The sequence below is a fragment of the Podarcis liolepis genome (assembly GCF_965112155.1).
Source record: "Podarcis liolepis genome assembly, chromosome: 18".
Taxonomy (NCBI): Eukaryota; Metazoa; Chordata; class Lepidosauria; order Squamata; family Lacertidae; genus Podarcis; species Podarcis liolepis.
The window spans coordinates 7403900-7426112 of NC_139572.1; the positions used below are offsets into that span (position 1 = coordinate 7403900).

General features: G+C 44.6%; 1 protein-coding gene across 1 annotated transcript in view; it reads right to left on the minus strand.

The window, feature by feature from the left end:
- LOC310697250 (scaffold attachment factor B1-like) overlaps positions 1 to 22213 on the minus strand; it is a 39338-nt gene that overhangs the window by 11366 nt on the left and 5759 nt on the right. The window contains exons 2-14 of the mRNA XM_083483696.1: positions 21149 to 21236; positions 20731 to 20795; positions 20431 to 20628; positions 19989 to 20051; positions 16400 to 16427; positions 14961 to 15486; positions 14428 to 14474; positions 10649 to 10749; positions 8942 to 9091; positions 8758 to 8837; positions 7146 to 7276; positions 6891 to 6982; positions 4153 to 4256 (exon numbers count right to left, since the gene is read on the minus strand). Of these exons, the coding sequence (XP_083339822.1) occupies positions 4153 to 4256; positions 6891 to 6982; positions 7146 to 7276; positions 8758 to 8837; positions 8942 to 9091; positions 10649 to 10749; positions 14428 to 14474; positions 14961 to 15486; positions 16400 to 16427; positions 19989 to 20051; positions 20431 to 20628; positions 20731 to 20795; positions 21149 to 21236 (1673 nt within the window). The remainder of the gene's footprint in view (positions 1 to 4152; positions 4257 to 6890; positions 6983 to 7145; positions 7277 to 8757; positions 8838 to 8941; positions 9092 to 10648; positions 10750 to 14427; positions 14475 to 14960; positions 15487 to 16399; positions 16428 to 19988; positions 20052 to 20430; positions 20629 to 20730; positions 20796 to 21148; positions 21237 to 22213) is intronic.

Sequence of the window (22213 nt, forward strand, 5' to 3'; positions counted from 1 at the left end):
TGCCATTCAATGGTGTGGGTGTGTGCTGTGTCTTGTGATCAATTATGCAGGGCGGGGATTACCCCCCCCCATTTTATTCAAGTTGGCACCTGGGGGGGGGGGCGTAAAGAGAAAATAACGTTTCAAGCCGTTTCTTCGCAGCATCGCTTATTATTTAATTTCTATGCCGCTTGATATATTTAAAAAGTCGCGTACAAAGAACTGAAGCAACAGCAGACCTCTTAAAAGTACAGTGGTACCTCAGGTTACAGACTCTGCTAACCCAGAAATAGTGCTTCAGGTTAGGAACTTTGCTTCAGGATGAGAACAGAAATCGTGCTCTGGCGGCAGGAAGCCCCATTAGCTAAAGTGGTGCTTCAGGTTAAGAACAGTTTCAGGTTAAGTACGGACCTCCGGAACGAATTAAGTACTTAACCTGAGATACCACTGTATTACAAAAATACAATTACATATAAAAATGTCACATTGATACAAAGTTACTAATATAGATAAGAATCTGAAGAACCACCAGGTTTTTCAAGCTCCAGAAGGAAGTCTTTGTCTTCATGTCGAACTGGATGAAAGATTGTTTGTGCCAGTGAGCGGGCCAAGTTACCTCTTCTTTTTTCCTGCTTGGCTGATGTGAAATGCTTTCCCCACATCCTTGCGCATGAGGTGCACCAAAACCACCACTTGATGGGTAAGTTCTCAAAGGCTGCAATCCCAGCCTCACTTACCTGGGATTGATTTCAACAGTACCTTTGAGTAGACATGATTAGAAGTGCGCTGTAACAGGTCTGGGGTGGCGTTCCAAGGGTTTTCGGGCTGGGCTGGGGGAAATCTTTAAACTACAATTGAGTTTCAGGTGGGGAATATGTGGGCAGCAGAAACATAAATAAAGGAGACTCCCTCCCCAAGAAATGATTTATTATTTGTGTGGAAGTCCTCCTTGCTTCCCCAGGGTGCTCTGGAATCGAACTGAATCATGATCCTGTTGCATGAGGTTTGCAGATTTTGGACACAGCTGAGGGGGATTTGGAGACAGAAAGAGCCCTTTCGACGCAGTTCTGGACATTGGGGTCTGTAGATGGAGAAGAGCTGTTGAAAACCATGAACCTGAGACGCTGTAGACATGGGAGTATAACCCTGGCGGTGCCTCTGGCTGAATATGATCTGATGAGAACCCGGAAGCTGATTTATACCAGGCCAGTCTATTTGCCCATCTGGTCCATTATCTGACAGTGGCTCTGCAGGGTCCAAGCCTTTAATGAATTCCGCACTGTTCATTCTTCTTATCTCCAGGATCCAGAGATTAACATGCAGCAAAGAGGACATACCTTGACTTTGTGGAGGAGCAAACGGCCAAGGCAGGTCTGTTGTTGCAGCACCTAGGATGCCTCCATGCTCCAACCAACTGAGCTATCCAGGTTCACAAGGGAGCATCTTGCTCTGAGCTGAGCCCTTTTGGACTCTGCCTCCAGTCCACTCCCTTTCGGAGTACTCAAAACGGCCAATTCTTTGGCCTGAAAGATGGGCACTTCTCCTGCATTCCATTGCTCCCTCTCCTACCAGACCTGCAATGTTATCAAGGGAGGCACCGCTTCTCCAGCCCAGGGAAGGCACCTGGTGAGGGATCTTGGCTCTGCTTCTTCAGGTCTTGCTCCATCAGTGGGCCTGGCAGCTTCACGTTTAGTAATGCCCAGGCTATGAGCCAGAAACCTATCCTGGCTCTTTTCCTACTACAGGTGTCTCTCCAGTTAAATGCATTTGACTTGCGTGCACATGCAGCACTGGAAAATAAATACATTGCGAAAAGGTGCAAAAATGGCCCGAAAAGAGTGAGAAACAGCTACCAATCCCATGAGCTTTTACACTGACCTTTGCAACCTGTGGAGAGTTGGGAGTTTGAGAAAGGCGGTTTGGAAGGAACAACTGTGGTGGAGTTTGGTGTTTTTTTGTTTTTGGATTTCCAGAGATTTATAGGGCGCTTACAGGATTTTTGAAGGGACGCGGGTGGCGCTGTGGGTTAAACCACAGAGCCTAGGGCTTGCCGATCCGAAGGTCGGTGGTTCGAATCCCTGCGACGGGGTGAGCTCCCATTGCTTGGTCCCTGCTCCTGCCAACCTAGCAGTTCAAAAGCACGTCAAAGTGCAAGTAGATAAATAGGTATCGCTCCAGTAGGAAGGTAAATGGCGTTTCCGTGCGCTGCTCTGGTTCGCCAGAAGCGGTTTAGTCCTGCTGGCCACATGACCCGGAAGCTGTACGCCAGCTCTCTCGGCCAATAAAGCAAGATGAGCACCGCAACCCCAGAGTCGGCCACGACTGGACCTAATGGTCAGGGGTCCCTTTACCTCTACAGGATTTTCAGTGTTCTTCATTACACGAGATTTCAAGTATACACGTGGCACCTAGGAAGGCAATTTGCAGTACTGTAGTTTCTGACTCCGTGTCCTTGTCACTGCTGAATTCTGGAGTCATTTGCACCTTACAACTGGAGGGAATGGTGCTGGAACTGTGCATTTGGAATTCCCCAACATGGATCAATTCCCTTTTCCTGGATTCTTGAGTGATATTTTACAGAATCAAGGCATCCGGTTATCTTCTGGGAAATACTCTGAGGGAATCTCTAGGACTGGATGACCAGCTTAATGTCCCAAGAGTCAGCAGGGCCTCAGACATCTTGAGGAGAAGTGGAGCCTGCATGTAAGATGCTGGTTGTTCCTGGTTCTTAGTTCCAGAAAACACTCTCCCTGAGCAATTTGTCACAGGGCTTATATGGTGACCCACTGCTGTCCTTTCTCCAGGGCTGTGGCCAAAAAGGACCAAGATTTGGCAGGAAAGTGTCAGAATTCCCAAGGCTTATTCCTTTCCTCTCCAGAGCTAGATGGCCGTGAGCAGAACAGAAGATCATCAGGCTGTTACTAGGTATGAATGGCTCTGTTGTCAGTGCCAACCAAGAGGCTCTGCCAGCATCAAGAGAAGTCTTTCTTTACCTATGCCGGAGTGAGACAGGAAACACACGCACAGGTTGTGGTCCAGGCTAGAGCTCAAGGGCAGAACCACCTTGTTCTACATTTGAAGGCAGAGTGGACACGATGTCAAATATGTGAAGTTAACCCCTCACTCTGAAGGTGCGGAGGAAATATCTACTGCTATGGATGCTGCCCCTGGCTTTCTAGGCTCCTGCCACAGGCACCACCAGAGCCAAGGTTTAAAAGTAAGATGCAGGTTACTTCAGACCCGGAGTAGGAGGAGTTAGGTGTTAACAGATGAGCCTCTGTGAGGCTCAAGCAAGCACAGGGCATCTAGGAACAAATCTGTCTCCACGAGTAGCACTGCTTGCCTGCCTGCCCCAACTGCCAATCCAGCAGAAGAATGGCAAATACAACTAATAGACTATATGGAAATGGCGGAAATGACTGGCAGAATCCGAGAACAGGGAGAAGAGTTGGTGGAAGAAGATTGGAGTAAATTTAAAACTTATTTACAGAAACACTGTAAAATTTTCGAATGCTGATGACGTTGAAATGAATTGAAGGGGTTCTAGCAATAAGGTAAAATGTAAGATGGGATTGATAAATAGAGAAACTAAATTGGATATGAATTTGCTGAACCAATTTTAAAAAAAAGGGATACAAAAAAGGTAGGCGCGAGGAAGTCAGGAAAATAAGTTAACTAAAGATGAGAAATAAAAAAAGAGGGAGTTTTGCTTTTTTATAGATGTGTTTTTCTTTTTATTCTTTTTTCTCTTTTGAGCTTAATGTTTGTATTTTTGTATTTTGACTTTGTATCTCTTTGTTTTTGTATTCTTTCTGAATTTTTCTTATTGATAAAACTTAATAAAATATTAATTGGAAAAAACAACAACAACTGCCAATCCAGCAGGCTAAAGAAAGTGATGGATTGTGGCTGGGTGGTTCTGCAGGCAGGGTACTTTGGGGTCTTGACCCCTAGGTCCATCAATAGTAGTTCACCGGCAAAACTAGCTGCTGAACTGGGGTGTGCGCACGCCCTATTTGTTCACTGTTAGCCTGTGAGGTGCCGACCCAAGTACAGAAATATATATCACATGCTTACCATTTAGGGAAAAGGGAAGGATGAAGGGGAAGGGTGGTGGTGGTGGAGAAAATTCGTTTGAGAAGCAAATTTTGTTTTGCCAAAACAGGATCTTACCGGTGCGGCTCTTCGCTCAGCCGTTTCTGATCTCTGCCTTTGCTGAAGGGCCTCTCTCTGCTTTTTTCTCTACTCTCCGATTTGCGATCCTGGCTCTTGATACTCTAAATGAAAACACCCAGAGTTGCAAAAAGTTAACAGAAAAGTATGATTTTAGGGCAATTTCACTCTGGGAGGAAAAACCCAACCCCAATATGAATGCCCTGTGAAAGGAGTGAAAGGACAATTTCTCTACAGAAGAAAACACTCTAATAAGTCAATTCTGGTCATTCTCGTCCTCAATCCAAGCTGAAATTCTAGAAAGACCAGAAACATTAAGGAACAGACTGGCTGGGAAAGACGCATATAATGATACCAAGGAGGGTGATCTAAAAAAGGGCCAGATTTCCCCCAAAATGATTCCTACACAGGAATATGATTCAGCAGATTGGTGTCCACATAACCTCCAGGTAAAGGCAGAGACAGTGGCGTAGCGTGGGTTGTCAGCACCCGGGGCAAGGCAAGTAATTTGTGCCCCCTAACCCGTGGATTTGCACCCCCTAACCCTAACCCCCAGATGTTGCGCCTGGTGCGGCCGGCCCCCCCTGCACCCCCCACGCTACGCCACTGGGCAGAGATAAACTCGCCTTTAATTATGAAAGCACAACACATAAGGGAGGGCAGTATATTGCCCCCTAAAAGGAAAACCACCCCCAGGGAGATCTCTCCGGGCTTTTGGACTAAAATGAGATATCTAGATGAGGAGGAAGTAGGTTTCAACCAGACAGAACATCCTCCGGAGGAGGCTTCGCAAAACAAAGGCCCTATGACTACTAATGTGAGCATCTTACATCCACCGTCCAAAATCACTGAATGCCTGGCTAGCTCCCCATGCAAGGATACCACCAGAATAAATGACATCCAGTTGCCACAAAAAATGGCAAACTCCAAAAGTTCTTAGGAAGACAACTGACAAAGACTAGACTTCAGCAACCCCAATACGTTCCTTCAATTTGCAAACTGCCCAACCGAATCAGCCATTTGATGCTTTTACAGATGAAAGAGATGCTCTTCCCCAATCTGAATTCCTGATATCCATTTCTGAGAAGACCAGCTGTGGCCCAAATTTGTTCTTGCTGAATTTCAGAATGCCAGTGAGATAATCAGTTTCTTAAATGTCTAATTTACGAAAACATTTCCCAGCATTATAAGCACCAAAGTAGTCTTCAACGTGAGGTAGTGGGTATTGAGCAATACACAAAAAATTTAGAATTACTTCACAACCTTCACAAATGTGTCCTGTGCCCTTTGTGGGCTTAATGAATGCAGGCCCAGTTGCTACGAGAAAATGATATACTCTTAACAGTCTAAATTGGCTTCCAACAAGGGATCTTAGAGCACAAGGCAACTCAAATTGACAAAATCTGGTTCCAATTTACTTAAAGGGACTTAATTTTAAAAATAAGTGATTATTTCATGTTTCTATACAGAACACATTCCCAAAATCCTGACTTGCTATCTCTTCAACTATAAACAAAATACCTGTAACTTAAATAAACAATTAAAAAACTCCATTAAAACACAATAATACAGCTTCCTGTCCTGTAGCTGAGGAGTTTAAGGAAGTACTCACACCTTCTGGCTAAGGTGTCGAGGAAGAAGCAACTGACACTTCGTTGCAGACATTGTGATATATCAGCATATCACAATACTTAGCTGCCGATATATCAAGCTGTTGAAAAGGAGATATTGCCCAGCCCTAATTTGGGTTAGATGCATCCCATTCTATTCTCTATCGAATGGGAGGGACAGCGCTCTCCTGCGAAGAACCACCTCCATCTTTATAGTACCTGGAAACCATGTCTGGTGAAGATCGCACTGCAGCCCTGCAAGCTCAGCTAAGGGAGCATTAGTAGAAAAGGCCGCAGAGGTAGAGGCAGCCCTGGTACAACATGCTGCAATTTTAGGCAGCGCTGGTAAGCTAACAATAGCTTGTTTTTTATATTGTAATTTTATGTTGCAAACCACCCTGAGACCTACGGGTATAGGGCGGCATATAAATTTAATAAATAATAATGATATACGCGTAAATCACAGAGCAGAAATTAACAGACACAACTAGCTTCAGTGCATTGATCCGATGAGTCTATTCTGAGTAGAACTTAAGATACTATCGTAATTCTTTGAACCTGTGTCGCAAGGTTCTGCAAGGTAGTTGCGGGAGGCAACTGAAAACTGGGTGCCTCTTTCTCCCACTGGACAAAAAATATAAAGAACTGAAGCAAGGGAGTCATAAATAATAATAAGAAGAAGAGTTTGGATTTGATATCCCGCCTTTCACTCCCTTTAAGGAGTCTCAAAGCGGCTAACATTCTCCTTTCCCTTCCTCCCCCACAACAAACACTCTGTGAGGTGAGTGGGGCTGAGAGACTTCAAAGAAGTGTGACTGGCCCAAGGTCACCCAGCAGCTGCATGTGGAGGAGCGGAGACGCGAACCCGGTTCCCCAGATTACGTGACTACTGCTCTTAACCACTACACCACAGGTAATTTCTGGTAATTTCTGACAAGATTGGGTGGCTTTTTAATAAAGGAAGGAGAAACCCCAATCTAAACTTCTGCCCTTTCTATTGTCTAAGGTTTACTAGGATCTACGTACTTCTAATCAGCGGAAGCTTTAAACTTTTTGAGCCAAGTTGAATGTTTCATTAAACCTTTCTATAGTTACACATATCAAGGGAAATGCTCTGGTTCCACTTACCCTCTCTTTTGACCTAGTCGTTGTCTTCACACTGATAACTGGTTCGCCTTTGGATTTATCCATTATCACAGTCCTTTCTGTACCCTTGCTTCCTACATACAAACAAACAAACAAACAAACAAACAAACAAACAAACAGGGGTGGGAATTAAGATACTCAACACGAAATCTGGTTTTGATGTTCTAAATAAACCTGACAGTGGCCAGCCATTTACACTCTCCCCCCTCCCCCAATGCGGCAGCCTAGTAGATTTACCTGATTTTGGAGTCTTGGACTGATCCACCGATCCAGATCTTGACTCCTCTTTCCCCTTATCATCTTTTTCTTCTGCTTTTGTAGCATCTTCTTTTGGGTCAGCCTTCTCGCTCTTCTTCACACTGGCAGACCTGCAAAACCAGTGAGTTCAAAACACAGGAAGGAAAAGCAGGGAAACAATGCAATCCCTCTCCTGGTTGTGTCTATGGCATACCTGTGAACACCTTTTAAATAACCCAGGGTGACTGTATCAGCAATAAAAAAATCCACGAACAGGACAATTCTCACGGTCAATTTTGAAGACAGAAAAAACACACCAAATCCCTGGAGTGTCTGCTGTTTGGGGGGTAGGGTTAGGGTTAGGGGACAATGATAAAGGGAGGTTTGCAAGAAAGAAGACAGAGGGGAAGGAAACCCAACAGAGCAATGAGGCTCAATTTGACACATGGGTCTGAGTCAGACTAATCTCTGGCCGCAGGTCTCTGGCCTGTGGGCCCAATTATGCTCCCCATTTGGCCAAGCCATGCCCACCTGCTGTCTCATATGCTGTCAGGTGTGCAATAGGCAAAGATGGAGCTGCGCCAAAAAGGGGTGTCTGTGCTTGCATGGCACTTTGAAGTCCCATGTCTCCAGCAAACCCGAACTATCAGCTTTTCACCAGAGCCTGCACAGAGCTGTAAACTGTGCTTTGAAGCCTTGACTGATTGTTGGGGCTTTGAAATGCCATGCATTACATGGAGTGAAAATGGGTCTCTTGAATCAGTTGATTGACAAGCAGCTAGTCTTGCCTGCCTACACTTGGGCCATGGGTGTGTATGTGTGTGTGTGTGTGTGTGTGTGTGTGTGAGAGAGAGAGAGAGAGAGAGAGAGAAATATATACATAGAGGCCGCACTCCTAGAGAGAGAGAGAGAGAGAGAGAGAGAAATATATACATAGAGGCCGCACTCCTATCTTATCCAGAGTTTCCCAAAGAAACCTCAGGCTAAGTCTATAGATCCTTGAAATGGCAATATACCGTATTTTTTGCACCATAACACTCACTTTTTTCCTCCTAAAAAGTAAGGAGAAATGTCTGTGCGTGTTATGGAGGGAATGCCTATGGGTGGCATGCCTATGGATTTTCCTCCTCTAAAAACTACATGCGTGTTATGGTCGGGTGCGTGTTATAGAGCGAAAAATACGGTATATTACATCAATAAAATACACCCATGTATTAAGTTTCTTCTGGAAAGGCAAAAATTCAGAATATAGGAAGAAATATTTTATGTATGAATGGTCTCTCTTGATGGACAGAGAGAGTGCCAAGCTGTCTCTCTTCTTCCCAACGTGGTAGATTTTTGGAGGAAAGGAGTCTGATGTGCATTCCGAATGGCACACGTCTTGGGAGGACTGTAAATGCAGTCCTTTCACACCAGGTATGTAGCTACAGCACCTGAACTTTCAGGCAGGTTTTCCAGTACTGCATCCTCACTCAGGAAGTTGTGTGTGCTTCTAAGTTAAGAATGCAACTATTCCTTCAAACAGAAAAGGTACTTAGGGAAAAAACAGTTTACACTGTTACTGAAAACATGTTTTTAAAAATGAAAGAAAAACAAGTCTAAAGCATATTACCTATCACTGGCTGAAGCTTCATTCTTCACCTCACTATCCTTTTTCTCCAATAGCTTCTTTGTAGCAGGTTCATTTTTTGCCTGAAATTACGTTTATTTGTTAGAAAAAGAAGTGATATTTTGGAAAACATCCCTTAGGTTATTTTTGTTTTAAGCGTGAAGGGAGAGAGAGAACCAGCACTTACTCTTTCAACAGATATTATTTTCCCATGTAATTCTGTTTTGTGGCAATTGGCAATGCATTTTGTCACTTCTTCAGCTGTGGACATTGTCACAAAACCGTAACACCGCGCTCCAGGACTCCGAGCATTAGTCACCACTTTTGCTCCAACCACCTTGAAGAAAGGAAAGACATATATTTAAAATAGTCTTAGCCACAGCTTGGTGTCAAGTGACCAGTTCGCTTTGGAGAAAGAAAAGCCAGTTGGGTTACTTGGTACATACACAAAAGGAAAAGTGGGGGGTTGCCAAAGACTCAACAGCAAGCAGCAAGTCACAGTGTGACTTATTCCTGTTAGGATATTTCCGTTCCACCTTAAAAGGGAGCAGACTTTGTGAGTCAGAGAGTCTGCGCATGTCCTGTTCACAGGATGCTTATGTTTCTATTGCTTTCGTTCTCTCTCTCTGTCGGAGACACTGACGCAGACAGTCATGTCTTTCTTTGTTCTGATCAAAGCTGAATAAAGCTTGTAAATAATGCTCTCCTGCGTGCGACTTCTGCTGTAAATTATCTGCTGATAAAGAGTGTGCATGAGCTCTAGAATGTGGCAAGATATTTTCTAGAAACTCATGTCGCTAATCGATGATACTGCGTGACTACGGGAGATCGATGGATCGTCCGGCACACGGCTTGGGGCCATGATGGACTTTATCTCCCTGGCAGTATCCCAACAATTTCGTTCTGTCGTATGCAGTAGCATAACTCACAGGCATAACTTGGTTCACTTGCAAGTAGCAATTTTCTACAGCCTTCATTGTAATACTAAATGAAAGTGGGGAGTGCTGAACAGAATGGAGCTCAGTGGGGCTTGGAGAAACACAGATATCAGCACGATCTGGAGTTGGCCGAAGCAAACACATATTTTAAGAAGAAAAGTCAAAGAGGGACACCCCCCCAAAAAAACCAACCCAATGAGGACTTCGTGCTAAGTAGCCAGAATCCCCTATAGTGCTGAACGAAGAGCTAGCAGAAAAAACCTAAAACCTCTGGGAAAGGGATCTGGACTAGACAAATTTTGGGACACATGGTACACCTTCGTTAAGTTTGCTTCTGATGGAGAAAACAATTACAGGCCACACACTGGCCACCTGGCTAACCACCTTCGGACAAAAACTGTACTGTTGGAATCATCTAATAAAATTTATATTCATTGCCGGGTCTGTTCATATTGCTATGCTTCATGAAATGTCCTCTATATTACTGCTGTTTCCTTTACATTTTTATAACAAATTCAATTTTTTTAAAAAAAATCTTTTAAAAGTAGCCAGAAACTCCAAATTCCAGAAAACAAAAATAGGAAAATGGAAGACGAATGTATAATAATAACAACAACATATATTTATACCCCGCCGATCTGGCTGGGCTTCCCCAGCCACTCTGGGCGGCTTCCAAAAAATATTAAAATACTGCAATACATCAAACATTAAAAGCTTCCCTAAACAGGGCTGCCTTCAGATGTCTTCTAAAAGCCTGGTAGGTATTGTTCTCTTTGACATCTGGTGGGAGGGCGTTCCACAGGGAGGGCGCCACTACCGAGAAGGCCCTCTGCCTGGCAGGAACCCTGAACAAGGTCACTCTCGTTAAGGGTTAATGATACTCTGCACCATTTTATTACAGGCCCTCAACTTGCCTCTCCATCACAAGGCTTCAACAATAATCAATGCAGCCTTACTTTCCCATATTTGCTAAAGAGGTTCTTCAAGTCCGTTGCTCGGGTGGTGGAAGCAAGACCGCTCACCCAGAAGTTCCGACCAGTCGTGGTAGCACTGCGGCCTACGTGGAAACAGGAAGTGTTTATAGCATCTTTAGCGTGACAAGGCAGCCACCCCACCTCTGGAAGGGGAAATGCAGCCCTAGGAAATCTAACCTGGAGAAAAGGCACGTTAAGACCCCAACATCCAAAAATTTGGTAGTAATCCCAGAAGAACCGCCTTCATCCCCACTTGTCAGATACTTACTGCAAACACTTGACAGTCTCGTTTATACTCGCTAGTGAGGACTGACCATGGGTTTCTGGACATTAACAAAATGTGCCTGGGATTGCCGACACTCAAGCTGTTGTACGTCAACATTCATTCGCGGCTATGTGAAAACTTTGTTTGGTGGGAAGTACCACTAGGCCCATTCCACATGTCCAGTTTATCATTTTGTTATTGCTGGGGCTCACTGTTTTTGCAGGATTCCAAGCCACCTCACAGGAGCCTCCAGTTTCTTTTTGGATGCCTATAGCAGTGGGGGAAATTGCTGGTGGGGGAGTAGAGCTGCTAAGAGGAATTCTGGAGGAAGCCTAGAGCAGAATTTCAAAAACTTGGGAGTCTCTGGATCTCTCTCTCTCTCTCTCTCTCACACACACACACACACACACACACCCCATCCAAATCAGGCTCTTCCCCATGAGGGGGAGTCATAGCTACATTGTTACTTCCACGAGGAAGAAGTGGCTTGACTGATGTGGCCAAAAGTCATTTTGTACTTCGTTCCCAGACTTGATGAGTCCATTTCTTTCTTTCTAAGAGTTTTCATTAAAGGATTTTCTTGTGTACATGCTCTGTCTCCATTTCAGAGTTTTCTCTACAGGTCATTTACATTTGATGCAAGGTGTTAATGTTGTACACAGTGGTACCTAAGGGTTACATACACTTCAGGTTACAGACTCCGCTAACCCAGAAATAGTACCTTGGGTTAATAACTTTGCTTCAGGATAAGAACAGAAATCCTGCTCCGGCGGCGCGACAGGAGGCCCCATTAGCTAAAGTGGTGCTTCAGGTTAAAAACCATTTCAGGTTAAGAACAGACCTCCGGAACGAATTAAGATCTTAACCCAGGGTACCACTGGAGAGAAGAAAGGTGGGGAGAGAGAGTAGTGGGACGTGTGGTGGTAAACTTGCATTCTTTTACTTAGTGTATGTGTAAGCTTTTTGTGTCAGCATCGCTTGGGTAGATTCTCTTTCCATTCATTAGTTTTCACTGGCAGTGAGAGAGGTCGGGAGGGGGAGGCTGGGGTTGCCTTCAAGTTGACTGCAGCTGAAAGGGAAGGGGTTGTTAGATCAAGCTATCCATATCAATTCGTATGCTTTCGGTGGGCTCTTGTTGTTGGATTGTGTGCACGATAAAGGGGACCCACACCGGGTCGAAGGCATCCTCTTCTATCTGTCCCCATGTTAGTTTCAATATGTTGGTTAGCTTTCCTAGTAAGGCTGTTTCCCATGCGATTTGGTACCAGTGGTCCATGTTCACTCCTGGCAGGTCTCTCCAGTGTCTGGCTATGATGCTCCTGGCTGCTGGGAGTAGGTAGGTTATAAGCTCTTTGATAGTGTGTGAGCGTTATTGTCTTGGAAAATATTCAACAGGGCCTCTTCTGAGGTGGCTTCTTCTAAGGGCAATCTATTATTACTATTATCATCATCTTTTACATAAAGGTACCCCTGCCCGTACGGGCCAGTCGTGTCCGACTCTAGGGTTGTGCGCCCATCTCACTTAAGAGGCCAGGGGCCAGCGCTGTCCGGAGACACTTCTGGGTCACGTGGCCAGCGTGACGAAGCTGCTCTGGCGAGCCAGTACCAGCGCAGCACACGGAAACGCCGTTTACCTTCCCGCTATAAAGCGCTACCTATTTATCTACTTGCACTTAGGGGTGCTTTCGAACTGCTAGGTGGGCAGGAGCTGGGACCGAAAGACGGGAGCTCACCCTGCCGCGGGGATTCGAACCGCCGACCATGCGATCGGCAAGCCCTAGGCGCTGAGGTTTTACCCACAGCGCCACCCGCGTCCCTTCTTTTACATACAGTGAGTTTTTAAAAAAGTGAGTTAAAATACAGTGAGTTAAAAAAAAGAGTTAATGGTTTTCCCAAGTTAATGAGAAATCCTGTAACATAAGGCACAGCACAACTACTCTCAAGAGAAAACATCTAGAGAGGCAAGAGAAAACAACCGACAGGATCTGAAAATTCCCCAGGGGATCCCACGCTTCCAGCTGATGCCTTTTTGGGGGCCAGCTTCTCCACAGGTGAAACACTTGTCCTCTTGAAGCCCCCATATACCCCAGCCACACTGGGTGGACACAGCTCCTTTTTAGCAAGGCCTGGCATAGGAAGTTGGTCCAATTAGCTCAGGGTTGCCTACACTGACTGGCAACAGCCTTCCAGGGCTCCAGACCAGGAGTTTCTCCCAGCCCCAACTGGAGATGTCATGAATTGAGTTGGGGCTTTCTGCATTCAAAGGAGGCGCTCTGTCACTGAGCTTTGGCCCTTAACCTTCCTCTTTCAAGACATGGAAAACAGCACCTAAACTCTGTGAGTTATGGCCAGGGGCTCTGGGAATGGCTCCTTCTAGTCATATTAGTATTATGGGAAGGCATCCAAGTAAATTAGATATTTCAGAGTGCAACAGTAGCTAGGGCACGATGCATCTGGTCCCAAGGTTGCATTTCAGTTCCGTGATGGCCTTTGACAGCTGAAAATAAACAATTTTCATCTGGTACTGGGTGACTGGAAGAAGCTTGTGCCATCTTTCGTTGCTGTTGCAGTCATCCTCAGGAGTAGAATCAAAGAATTTTTGTAGCATTGGATTATCCTTTGTGTCCCCTTTCCAAGTCCAATGCAGGAATCACAGCTAAAGAATCCCTGCCAGATGGACATCCAATCTCTGCTCGAAAACATCCAGTAAAGGGGAGTTCTGTTCCACTGTCATGCAGCTATTAATGTTAGAAAGGTCTTTCCATTGTTTAGCCAGAATCTTTTTCTTTCATATGAATCCACTGGTCCCAGTCCTATCCCCTCTGGAGCAGAAAACAAGCTTGCTCCATCTTCCGAGTGACAGCCTTTCAGATATCTGAAGATGGCTTTTCTATCAACTCTCTGTTGTTGTTGTTTAGTCGTTTAGTCGTGTCTGACTCTTCGTGACCCCCTGGACCAGAGCACACCAGGCACTTCTATCCTCCACTGCCTCCCGCAGTTTGATCAAACTCATGCTGGTAGCTTCAAGAACACCATCCAACCATCTCATTCTCTGTCGTCCCCTTCTCCTTGTGCCCTCCATCTTTCCCAACATCAGGGTCTATCAACTCTCTATTTCCCCCCAAAGGCTAAACATATCCAACTCCTTCAACTGTTCCTCGTAAGGCTTGGTTTCCAGACCCTTGATCATTCTGATAATCCTCCTCTGCACACATTCCAGCTTCCCAATATTCTATGTAAGGGGTTCCCAGAATTGGACCCAGAACCCAAGGTGGGAATCTAGCCAGGGCAAAATAGAGCAGTACTATGACACTAGATTTCTGTTGATGTAGCCCAGAATTGCATTAACTTTTTTTTTTTTTGCTATTGCATGACTCACGTTAAGCACGTCAAGAAAGACGAAGTCATGTCCGTTATTCTAAATAAATCAATCAAATAGCATCATCATAGGCTGAGTTCTGCCTATGCACAGGCACCAATATTTAAAAACATATACCTTTCTCCTCTTTGGAAACTGGCTTTTCATCTTTGATCTCCTCAGAACTAAAGGAGAAAGAAGGAGAAAAAGAAAAGAAAAACCAATCAGGAAAGAAAATAAGGCAAATTAATATAATAGATATATATATATAGTACACTAGAACTCAATACCTACCAGAATTAGTTGTATAAAAAAGAAAATAAAAATAAGAAAAGCCAACAATGAAAAACATCTTGCTAAGATAGGTACGGGAAGTAAACCTTAAAGACAGAACATCTTACAGACAATTAAAGGCAAAGATTTAAGAAAACAACCTCTGAAGGTTGTAAAAAAGAAATCAAACCTTTCTGGGGTGTTTTTTTTTTTAATTGTACATGGGGAAGGGGGAAAACAAAACCTAAAAGATGGCTTTTATAATAAGGTAACAGAATTTCAGTACGCTTGCAGGCCAATATGAAGAAAAACAGTGACCCTGATCTCTTACAGACCAACGAGACTTTTTTAAAAAAAGAAAAAGAGAGCATCTGGTCTAAAACGGAGAAAAAACAAACCTCGTGTTCTGATCACCACCCTCTTGGGCAGAGGACTCTTCCTCACAATTAGCCTTGGCTTCCATCTTCTCGGCATCTTGGCTAACCACCTGGAAACCTGCGTCCTTCTCCGCAGTTTCCTCACTACTGGCTTCCAGAGTTTGGGCTGCTTTGCTACTCTCACCACTTCCTTCTCCTTCTCCTCCTCCTCCACCACCACCACACCTGCTCTCTACCGCTAAAGAGTCAGAGTCCAGGTTAGCTTCCTCTACTGTCTCTTCGCTCGGCTCCCCTTTCGCTACCACTAAGTGCTTCGCTTCATCCTCCTCGCTCTTGGCCGCAGCCTGGCCTGACTGGCTGTCCGTATCTAAAAGCTCTTCGTCCGACTGAGCGACGGCAGTGGCAAGTGAGTCTTCCTCTTCCTGGGCTTCCTGTTTGACCGGCAACGAGATATTCTCTTCCTGTGCCTGCTCTGCTTCAGGAGCTTCTTCTTTAAGGGGCTCAGATTTACAAGTGTCACCCAAAATGTCGAGCATTTTCTCATTTTCTATGGATTTAACAGGAATAGAATGGCACAAGGTTTAATCACCAGGGAAACACAGCAAAGACAAATGCGGAACGGGCATGGCTGCCAGACTTAACACTGAGAGAACGGCTAAGGCTACACAGAGATTGGAAAACCCCTTGGGTATACCACATTCAAATGCCTAACGCTAACTAGACATGGTTTATTATAGCAAGATCATAAGTTATGAAGAAGAAAACGACCCTATTAGTTTAATGAAAACCTTCTGGCTCGTTCTTGACATGTCTTCAAGAGGTTTGTTCTTCCCAAATTCCAAGAGGCTTAAATAGAAATGAATCAAAGAACACAAAATTCCATTTCAAATTCTGAATTGCTTTCTCTCTTTTTGTTTAAGGCAGGGCGGTCCAACATGTCAACTGGAACATCTTCTGATGGTGTGAACATGTGAAAGTCCAAGAAAGGAAACAGTATTATGGAATTTCCAAGCAGAACCTCTTGTCTTCCTTCTTCTGTTACGCCGCAACTCACTTAAAAACACTGTATTTCCCCTATGATAACTTTTAAACTGCCTTCACTATTCTCCCCAATCACACAATCATATATTACAATCTGTGCTATAGGTAGAAATCTTTTGCTTTCATACGCGATGCTAACATTTCTTCTAGTGCATTTGTGAAGCTAAATAGAGATTATTATTATTTTTCTCTTTAAAAAAAAGAACATTTCAGGTCTAGAGGAAGCAACTGCGAAAAGAAAGGCGTTACTTCTCAGAGCTAGCAATAAGGGTTACCGTAGGCTTAAAATCTTTATGAACTTTGGAATGACGTGGATTGTTGACTACTCAGTAATGTAAGAAGTCTAGTTAGTTAAAAGTCCTGGGCCTTTTCTCCACCTCATTTTAAAAATCAGCTAGAAGAAATTAATCGAAAGGTACCTGGCTCTGAATGTTGCTCCCCCAAGTCCTGAAAGAAGAAAAGGGTGTGGTGTTAAATGGCGCCAAAAAAGGCCTGAAGTAGTTCATACAGTAAGCACGCAACCTATGCACATTTAACTTGTGCACACTCAGTATTATGCACTTGGCAAAATAATATTAAAATAAACATGATGGGGGGGGGAGACTTCAGCAATCCCACCTGCCATTGCACCTAATGTGTTTTCACTATAAAAAAATCTCGCTTCAGGGCCAATCCCCAGAATGTAACCCCCCTGTAAGTTGAGGGCTTCCTGTGCTGAGTTAAAGTGCAATAGTATGCATTAATATGTACAGTTCTGCACCATAGAGACGGTTGAATCCAAGCAAGGCGATGCCCTGTTGCAGGGAACTTGTAGCCCTCCAGATGCTGTTGAACTTCCAACTACAGTCGTGCCTTGGATCACGAACGCCTTGGTACTCAGATGTTTTGGCTCCCGAGCGCCACAAACCTAGAAGTGAGTGTTCCTGTTTGCGACCATTCTTTGTAATCGAACATCCGATGGGCTTCCGATTGGCTGCAGGAGCTTCCTGCATCCAATCAGAAGCTGTGGTTTGGTTTCTGAACGTTTTGGAAGTCAAACGGTACGACTGTACCAACAGCCCCAGGCAGCAGAGGAATGATGGCTGAAAAGGACAAATATTGGGGTCTGCTACTTAAAGCGTTTCCCACCTTCGCTGCAGTCTAGCCCCGCAGATCTTTGATCGGTCACAAAACAAGAGACTTCAGCCAAGCAAAGAAGCAAATCAGCAGCCAGTAGGCCTGATAGTTTATTTCATGGGTAGGTAAACTAAGGCCCGGGGGCCGGATCTGGCCCAATCACCTTCTAAATCTGGCCTGCAGATGGTCTGGGAATCAGTGTGTTTTTACATGAGTAGAATGTGTCCTTTTATTTAAAATGCATCTCTGGGTTATTTGTGGGGCATAGGAATTTGTTCACCCCCCCCCCAGTCCGGCTCCCCACAAGGTCTGAGGGACAGTGGACTGTCCCCCTGCTGAAAAAGTTTGCTGACCCCTGGTTTATTTGTTGCAACAAAAGGAAGAAGCCCAACACAAAGGTTACATGAGTCTTTAAAGGTTTCCCCATTTTCCTGCATTACATTTTTCAGTGTCTTAAAAACTGCCACAAAGTTAGACACCTTACTTTATAGAGTATAAACAAGAATGGCCTCAGGCTCAAGAAGCTTCCAACCTAAATTTTAGCTCTAGAAAATTAACAGAGGGAGGGGAGGGAGAGGCAAATAAGGGTATAGTATGTAATTATTTCAGGCTTAGGAGATGGAAACTAGAGTGTGTGTCAAAGATTGTGGATAGGATTTAGCCCCAGAACTATTGTCCCAATACAGGAAGCAAATTCAAAACAGTAATTTATTTCAGCTGTGAAATAAATTTATAATTTCCAAAGAGCCTACGGTTTCTGCAAAGCTGGTTATAATTGCTCAGAATCATAGAATTACAGTACAGTAGTACCTCGGGTTACATAAGCTTCAGGTTAAATACGCTTCAGGTTACAGACTCCGCTAACCCAGAAATAGAACCTCAGGTTAAGAACTTTGCTTCAGGATGAGAACAGAAATTGAGCTCCGGCGGCGCGGCAGCAGGAGGCCCCATTAGCTAAAGTGATGCTTCAGGTTAAGAACAGACCTCTGGAATGAATTAAGTACTTAACCAGAGGTACCACTGTATAGAGTTGGAAGGGACCCGAAGGTCATTTAGTCCAACCCCCTGCAACGCAGGAATCCCAACTAAAGGATTCATGGCAGATAGCCATCCAACCTCTGCTTAAAAACCTCCAAGGAAGGAGAAGCCCCCACCTCTTCTGGGAGTCTGTTCCACTGCCTAACAGCTCTTACTGTCACAAAGTTCTTCCTGATATTTAGTCGGAATCTTCCTTTTTGTAACTTAGTTTGGGTCGTATCCATTTTCCTCGTGACAGCCCTTTAGATATTTGACAATGGCTACGTTCTAGCTTGTGGATATCCTTAAATTGTGGTGCCCAGAATTTTATTCCCCCCCCCAGGCGCAGGGGGAGCCCGAGCTTCCCCCGACCCCAGCCCCGAGAACAGCCTGCTATCCGCAAGCCTAGGGAGCCCGGCGGGAAGTCGTCCCGGTCTCCCCAGGCTTGCGGAGAGCTGCGCGAAGCCCGGGCACGCTCTTCAGCGCGCCCCAGGCTTCGGAATGCAGACAGCTCTGTGCAACCCTCGAGAGACCGGCGCAACTTCGCGCCAGGCTCCCTAGGGTTGCGCAGAGCTGCCTGAAGCCTGCATTCGCCCCATAGGACGCACACACATTTCCCCTTCATTTTTGGAGGGGGGAAAGTGCGTCCTATAGGGCAAAAAATAGGGTGCTTAAATCTGTGTGGATGTTTCTAGGCCTTATGGATATGAATATACTATAACTTACATGAATTGTGTGGGGAAACTTCTGTTAAAATTCTCTGAATAAGATTTCCAGTAGTTAAGCAGCAATAGCTCTGAGGTCATACTACTTTTTTTTGTTCCTCTCTACAATTATCATAGACAGGGGGGGGAAAGTATGTGATCTTTGCTGTGGCAAGTAAAATTATCCTTCTGGGCCATCAGCTTCCAGCTTTAAACAGGACAGAAAATAAAGACTCAATAAAAAATATAGAGGGCTCAATCCAACTAGGTTCTATTCAGCATAGATTCGAGTTAGTCACATCCATTAATTTTATCTGGCCAACTCCAAGAATGGCTTACACCAGATAACAAGTTTCTCTCAAATAATAATTTGGTTAATAGTAAATAATGTTGAATATAGACAATGACTGCTTTATGCATGTCTGATTGATGCACAACTGCGCAGTGCCGAAATGCTTTACTTGGGCCTCGCCAACGCGTGGGGGTCCAGAACGTAATCCCCACATAAAATGAGGATAGCTTGTATATTTTAGTTCTGCAGATAATCTCTAACCTGAATCGGTACCCCTGCCAGATTAATGGGGATAAGATACTTTCTATATCAAGGAAAAGCCAATCTGATAGCTTTTAAAATATGAATGTTTACAATTTTACCTGTTAGGCACATGCAATTTTCACCTTGAAAAAATAGTCTGCTCTAGTTTATCTAGTCACTATCAGATCTTGCTTCAAACTATCAGTCACAAACATTTCATTATTGTCTGCTGGGTCAAGATAGGGAAGCAGAAAAGAACAATGAAAAAAGAAGCAAAGGCCAATTTGCCAAGTTTGAAAGTTCCTATACTCTCATAGCTATTGTCACAAATGGTCACGGCTGCTGGTCATGTGCCTTAATTTCAACCCATCTATTCTGAATTGACAAATGTTGGGTACAACGCATTGCCTTGATTTAAATCAGTCCCAGCTGTTTATGCACTGAGGTTACCATTCACACTAGGAAATGAGGAGCTCAGAAACCTTTTGATTTGACTTGCATGGAAGCTAAATATTAGGTGAAGCCAACATCAAAACACAGTCTCTATTAAAACAACTACAGCAAAGCAATTTGCTAGCTCAGGGCTCCAGAATATGATCAAGCTGACAGGTACTGATCAAGAGACAGGTACATTACCTTCACTGCAGTTAAACCAGGTGAAGTAGCGTCAAGCAGATCATCAAGTTCTTCACCATTCTCCTGAGAGAAGAAAAAAAGGTATTCCTTACAGACTAAAAATGCTTAGAACTACCAGTGCTTGAAGCGATGATATAAGAAGTCACAAAAAGAGTTAACTGTTACCAGCCAGCCTTCCCTTCTGTACCGAACCATTCCAATTTCTGAAGTGAAGGTGTGGGCAACACAATGTTGACACATAAGGACACAAAGTGAGGAAGAGAGACTACCTGTGACGGCTAAGAGGGCTTGTGTTGTTTGAACCACAAAACAAAACAATAAACACTCCAAGGGAAGAATAGTGATTAGACTGGGGTGTGTAGGGCTGAATTTTCCATACACTTCACCAGCACAAATTTTGGGTTTGCACCACAAGGGGAGATGCCACCAACCAATCACTGACCTCGCTTTCCATTAGCTGTTCAGGAAGTTCTTTCATTTCCGCATCAATGTTATCTTTGTCAGAGTCGAGAAGGTTCTCAGAGCTATAGTCATCTCCACAATCAACAGCACTGGTGTTATCTATTTCGGCTTCGTCTAAAATGCTAATATCCATCACATCCATATCCTGGATGTTATCTGAACTTGCTTCAATATCCTCCTGTAAAGGGGGTGGGGGTAAATAAAAAAGGAAACTGCAATGCCTGTAGCTTGAAAACAGAGCTTGTAAAGAACACTAAGTCACTTTTCTCCTTCCCCTTACCTGTTCATCTCGCGAGTTTTCCTCCAACCCGTTATCTTCTCCACCTTCTTCCTCTGGCTTACGCCCTAAAAACCAGCAAACAGATTGGAGGCTCATCAGGTGTTTTCCAGGCACTGTGCAAAGTTTTTACACACACACAACCCTGCCCTCAAGTCTTACAATCTAATAGACACCGCATAAACAGAGAGAGATATGAGGTGGGGGAAGTGGAAAACATTTAAATCTAGGTGCCCAAACTTACACATGCTACCCATTTTGCAAATAACTAAATAAAATATTTGTATAGCTGACCCAGAAAATCCAAACTAGCACAAAATCTGCACACGCTAACGAGCTGGTTTAAAAAGGACAGCTGCTCACAAGATAAAAAAGCAAACTCAATCTGCAAGAGGGCAAGCACATCCATGCCATTCCATACCTTTCACTGTTCTTTTGGGAGTTCTCTTGCCAGGGCTCTCTGCCACCACAGTAATTTCATCAGGATTTCCCCCTTCTTCCTCAATGGTCTGTTAGGAAGAAAAGATTGTGTGCATTTCAGAAACAGCAAATGTCTTATTTTATATTACTTGCACATTTTGTAGGATTCTCTGCAAGGAAGCTCAGCAACGCCAAGTCTGCCCTGCATTCAAGAAAGGCAGTATTCATTCTGTCTTCCTGATGTACACCTTTCACTGCATCCCTAAATTTCACCACTCTTACTCAGGACAATTAACCACTTCCTACCCCCACAGCAAGGGACGCGGTGGCGCTGTGGGTTAAACCACAGAGCCTAGGACTTGCTGATCAGAGGGTCGCGGTTCAAATCCCCGCGACGGGGTGAGCTCCCATTGCTCGGTCCCTGCTCCTGCCAACCTAGCAGTTCAAAAGCACGTCAAAGTGCAAGTAGATAAATAGGTACCGCTCCGGCGGGAAGGTAAATGGCGTTTCCATGCGCTGCTCTGGTTCACCAGAAGTGGCTTAGTCATGCTGGCCACATGACCCGGAAGCTGTACACCGGCTCCCTCGGCCAATAAAGCGAGATGAGTGCTGCAACCCCAGAGTCGGTCACGACTGGACCTAATGGTCAGGGGTCCCTTTACCTTACCCCCACAGCACCTTCTGTATTTTCCATTTTAACATGCCATTTTTCTTCCACCCCCCATCATCTGGCCTTCCTTCCTCACAGCCCATTCCTACTTGCCACTCTACTTCTCCCATTCCCTATTTCTCTCTTCTCGCCCCTGCCACAAACACATCCCCCCTGCCCATCACTGTCTTCTTCCCTTTGAAACCACCCCTTAATCCCCTCCTCTCTTTCCCCCCTCCCAAATTCTTTTTTCTTCCTCCCTCTCCCCCCCTGGAGCAACCCCAATCCCCCTTTCATTTCAGTTATTTCAGCACAGTATCATCCAATCCCAACTTCAAGCACCTTCTTCCCATACCAAATCCCCTCTTCGTTACTTTCTCCTTCCTTGTGATTCCACCCACTATACGATCTCATTCT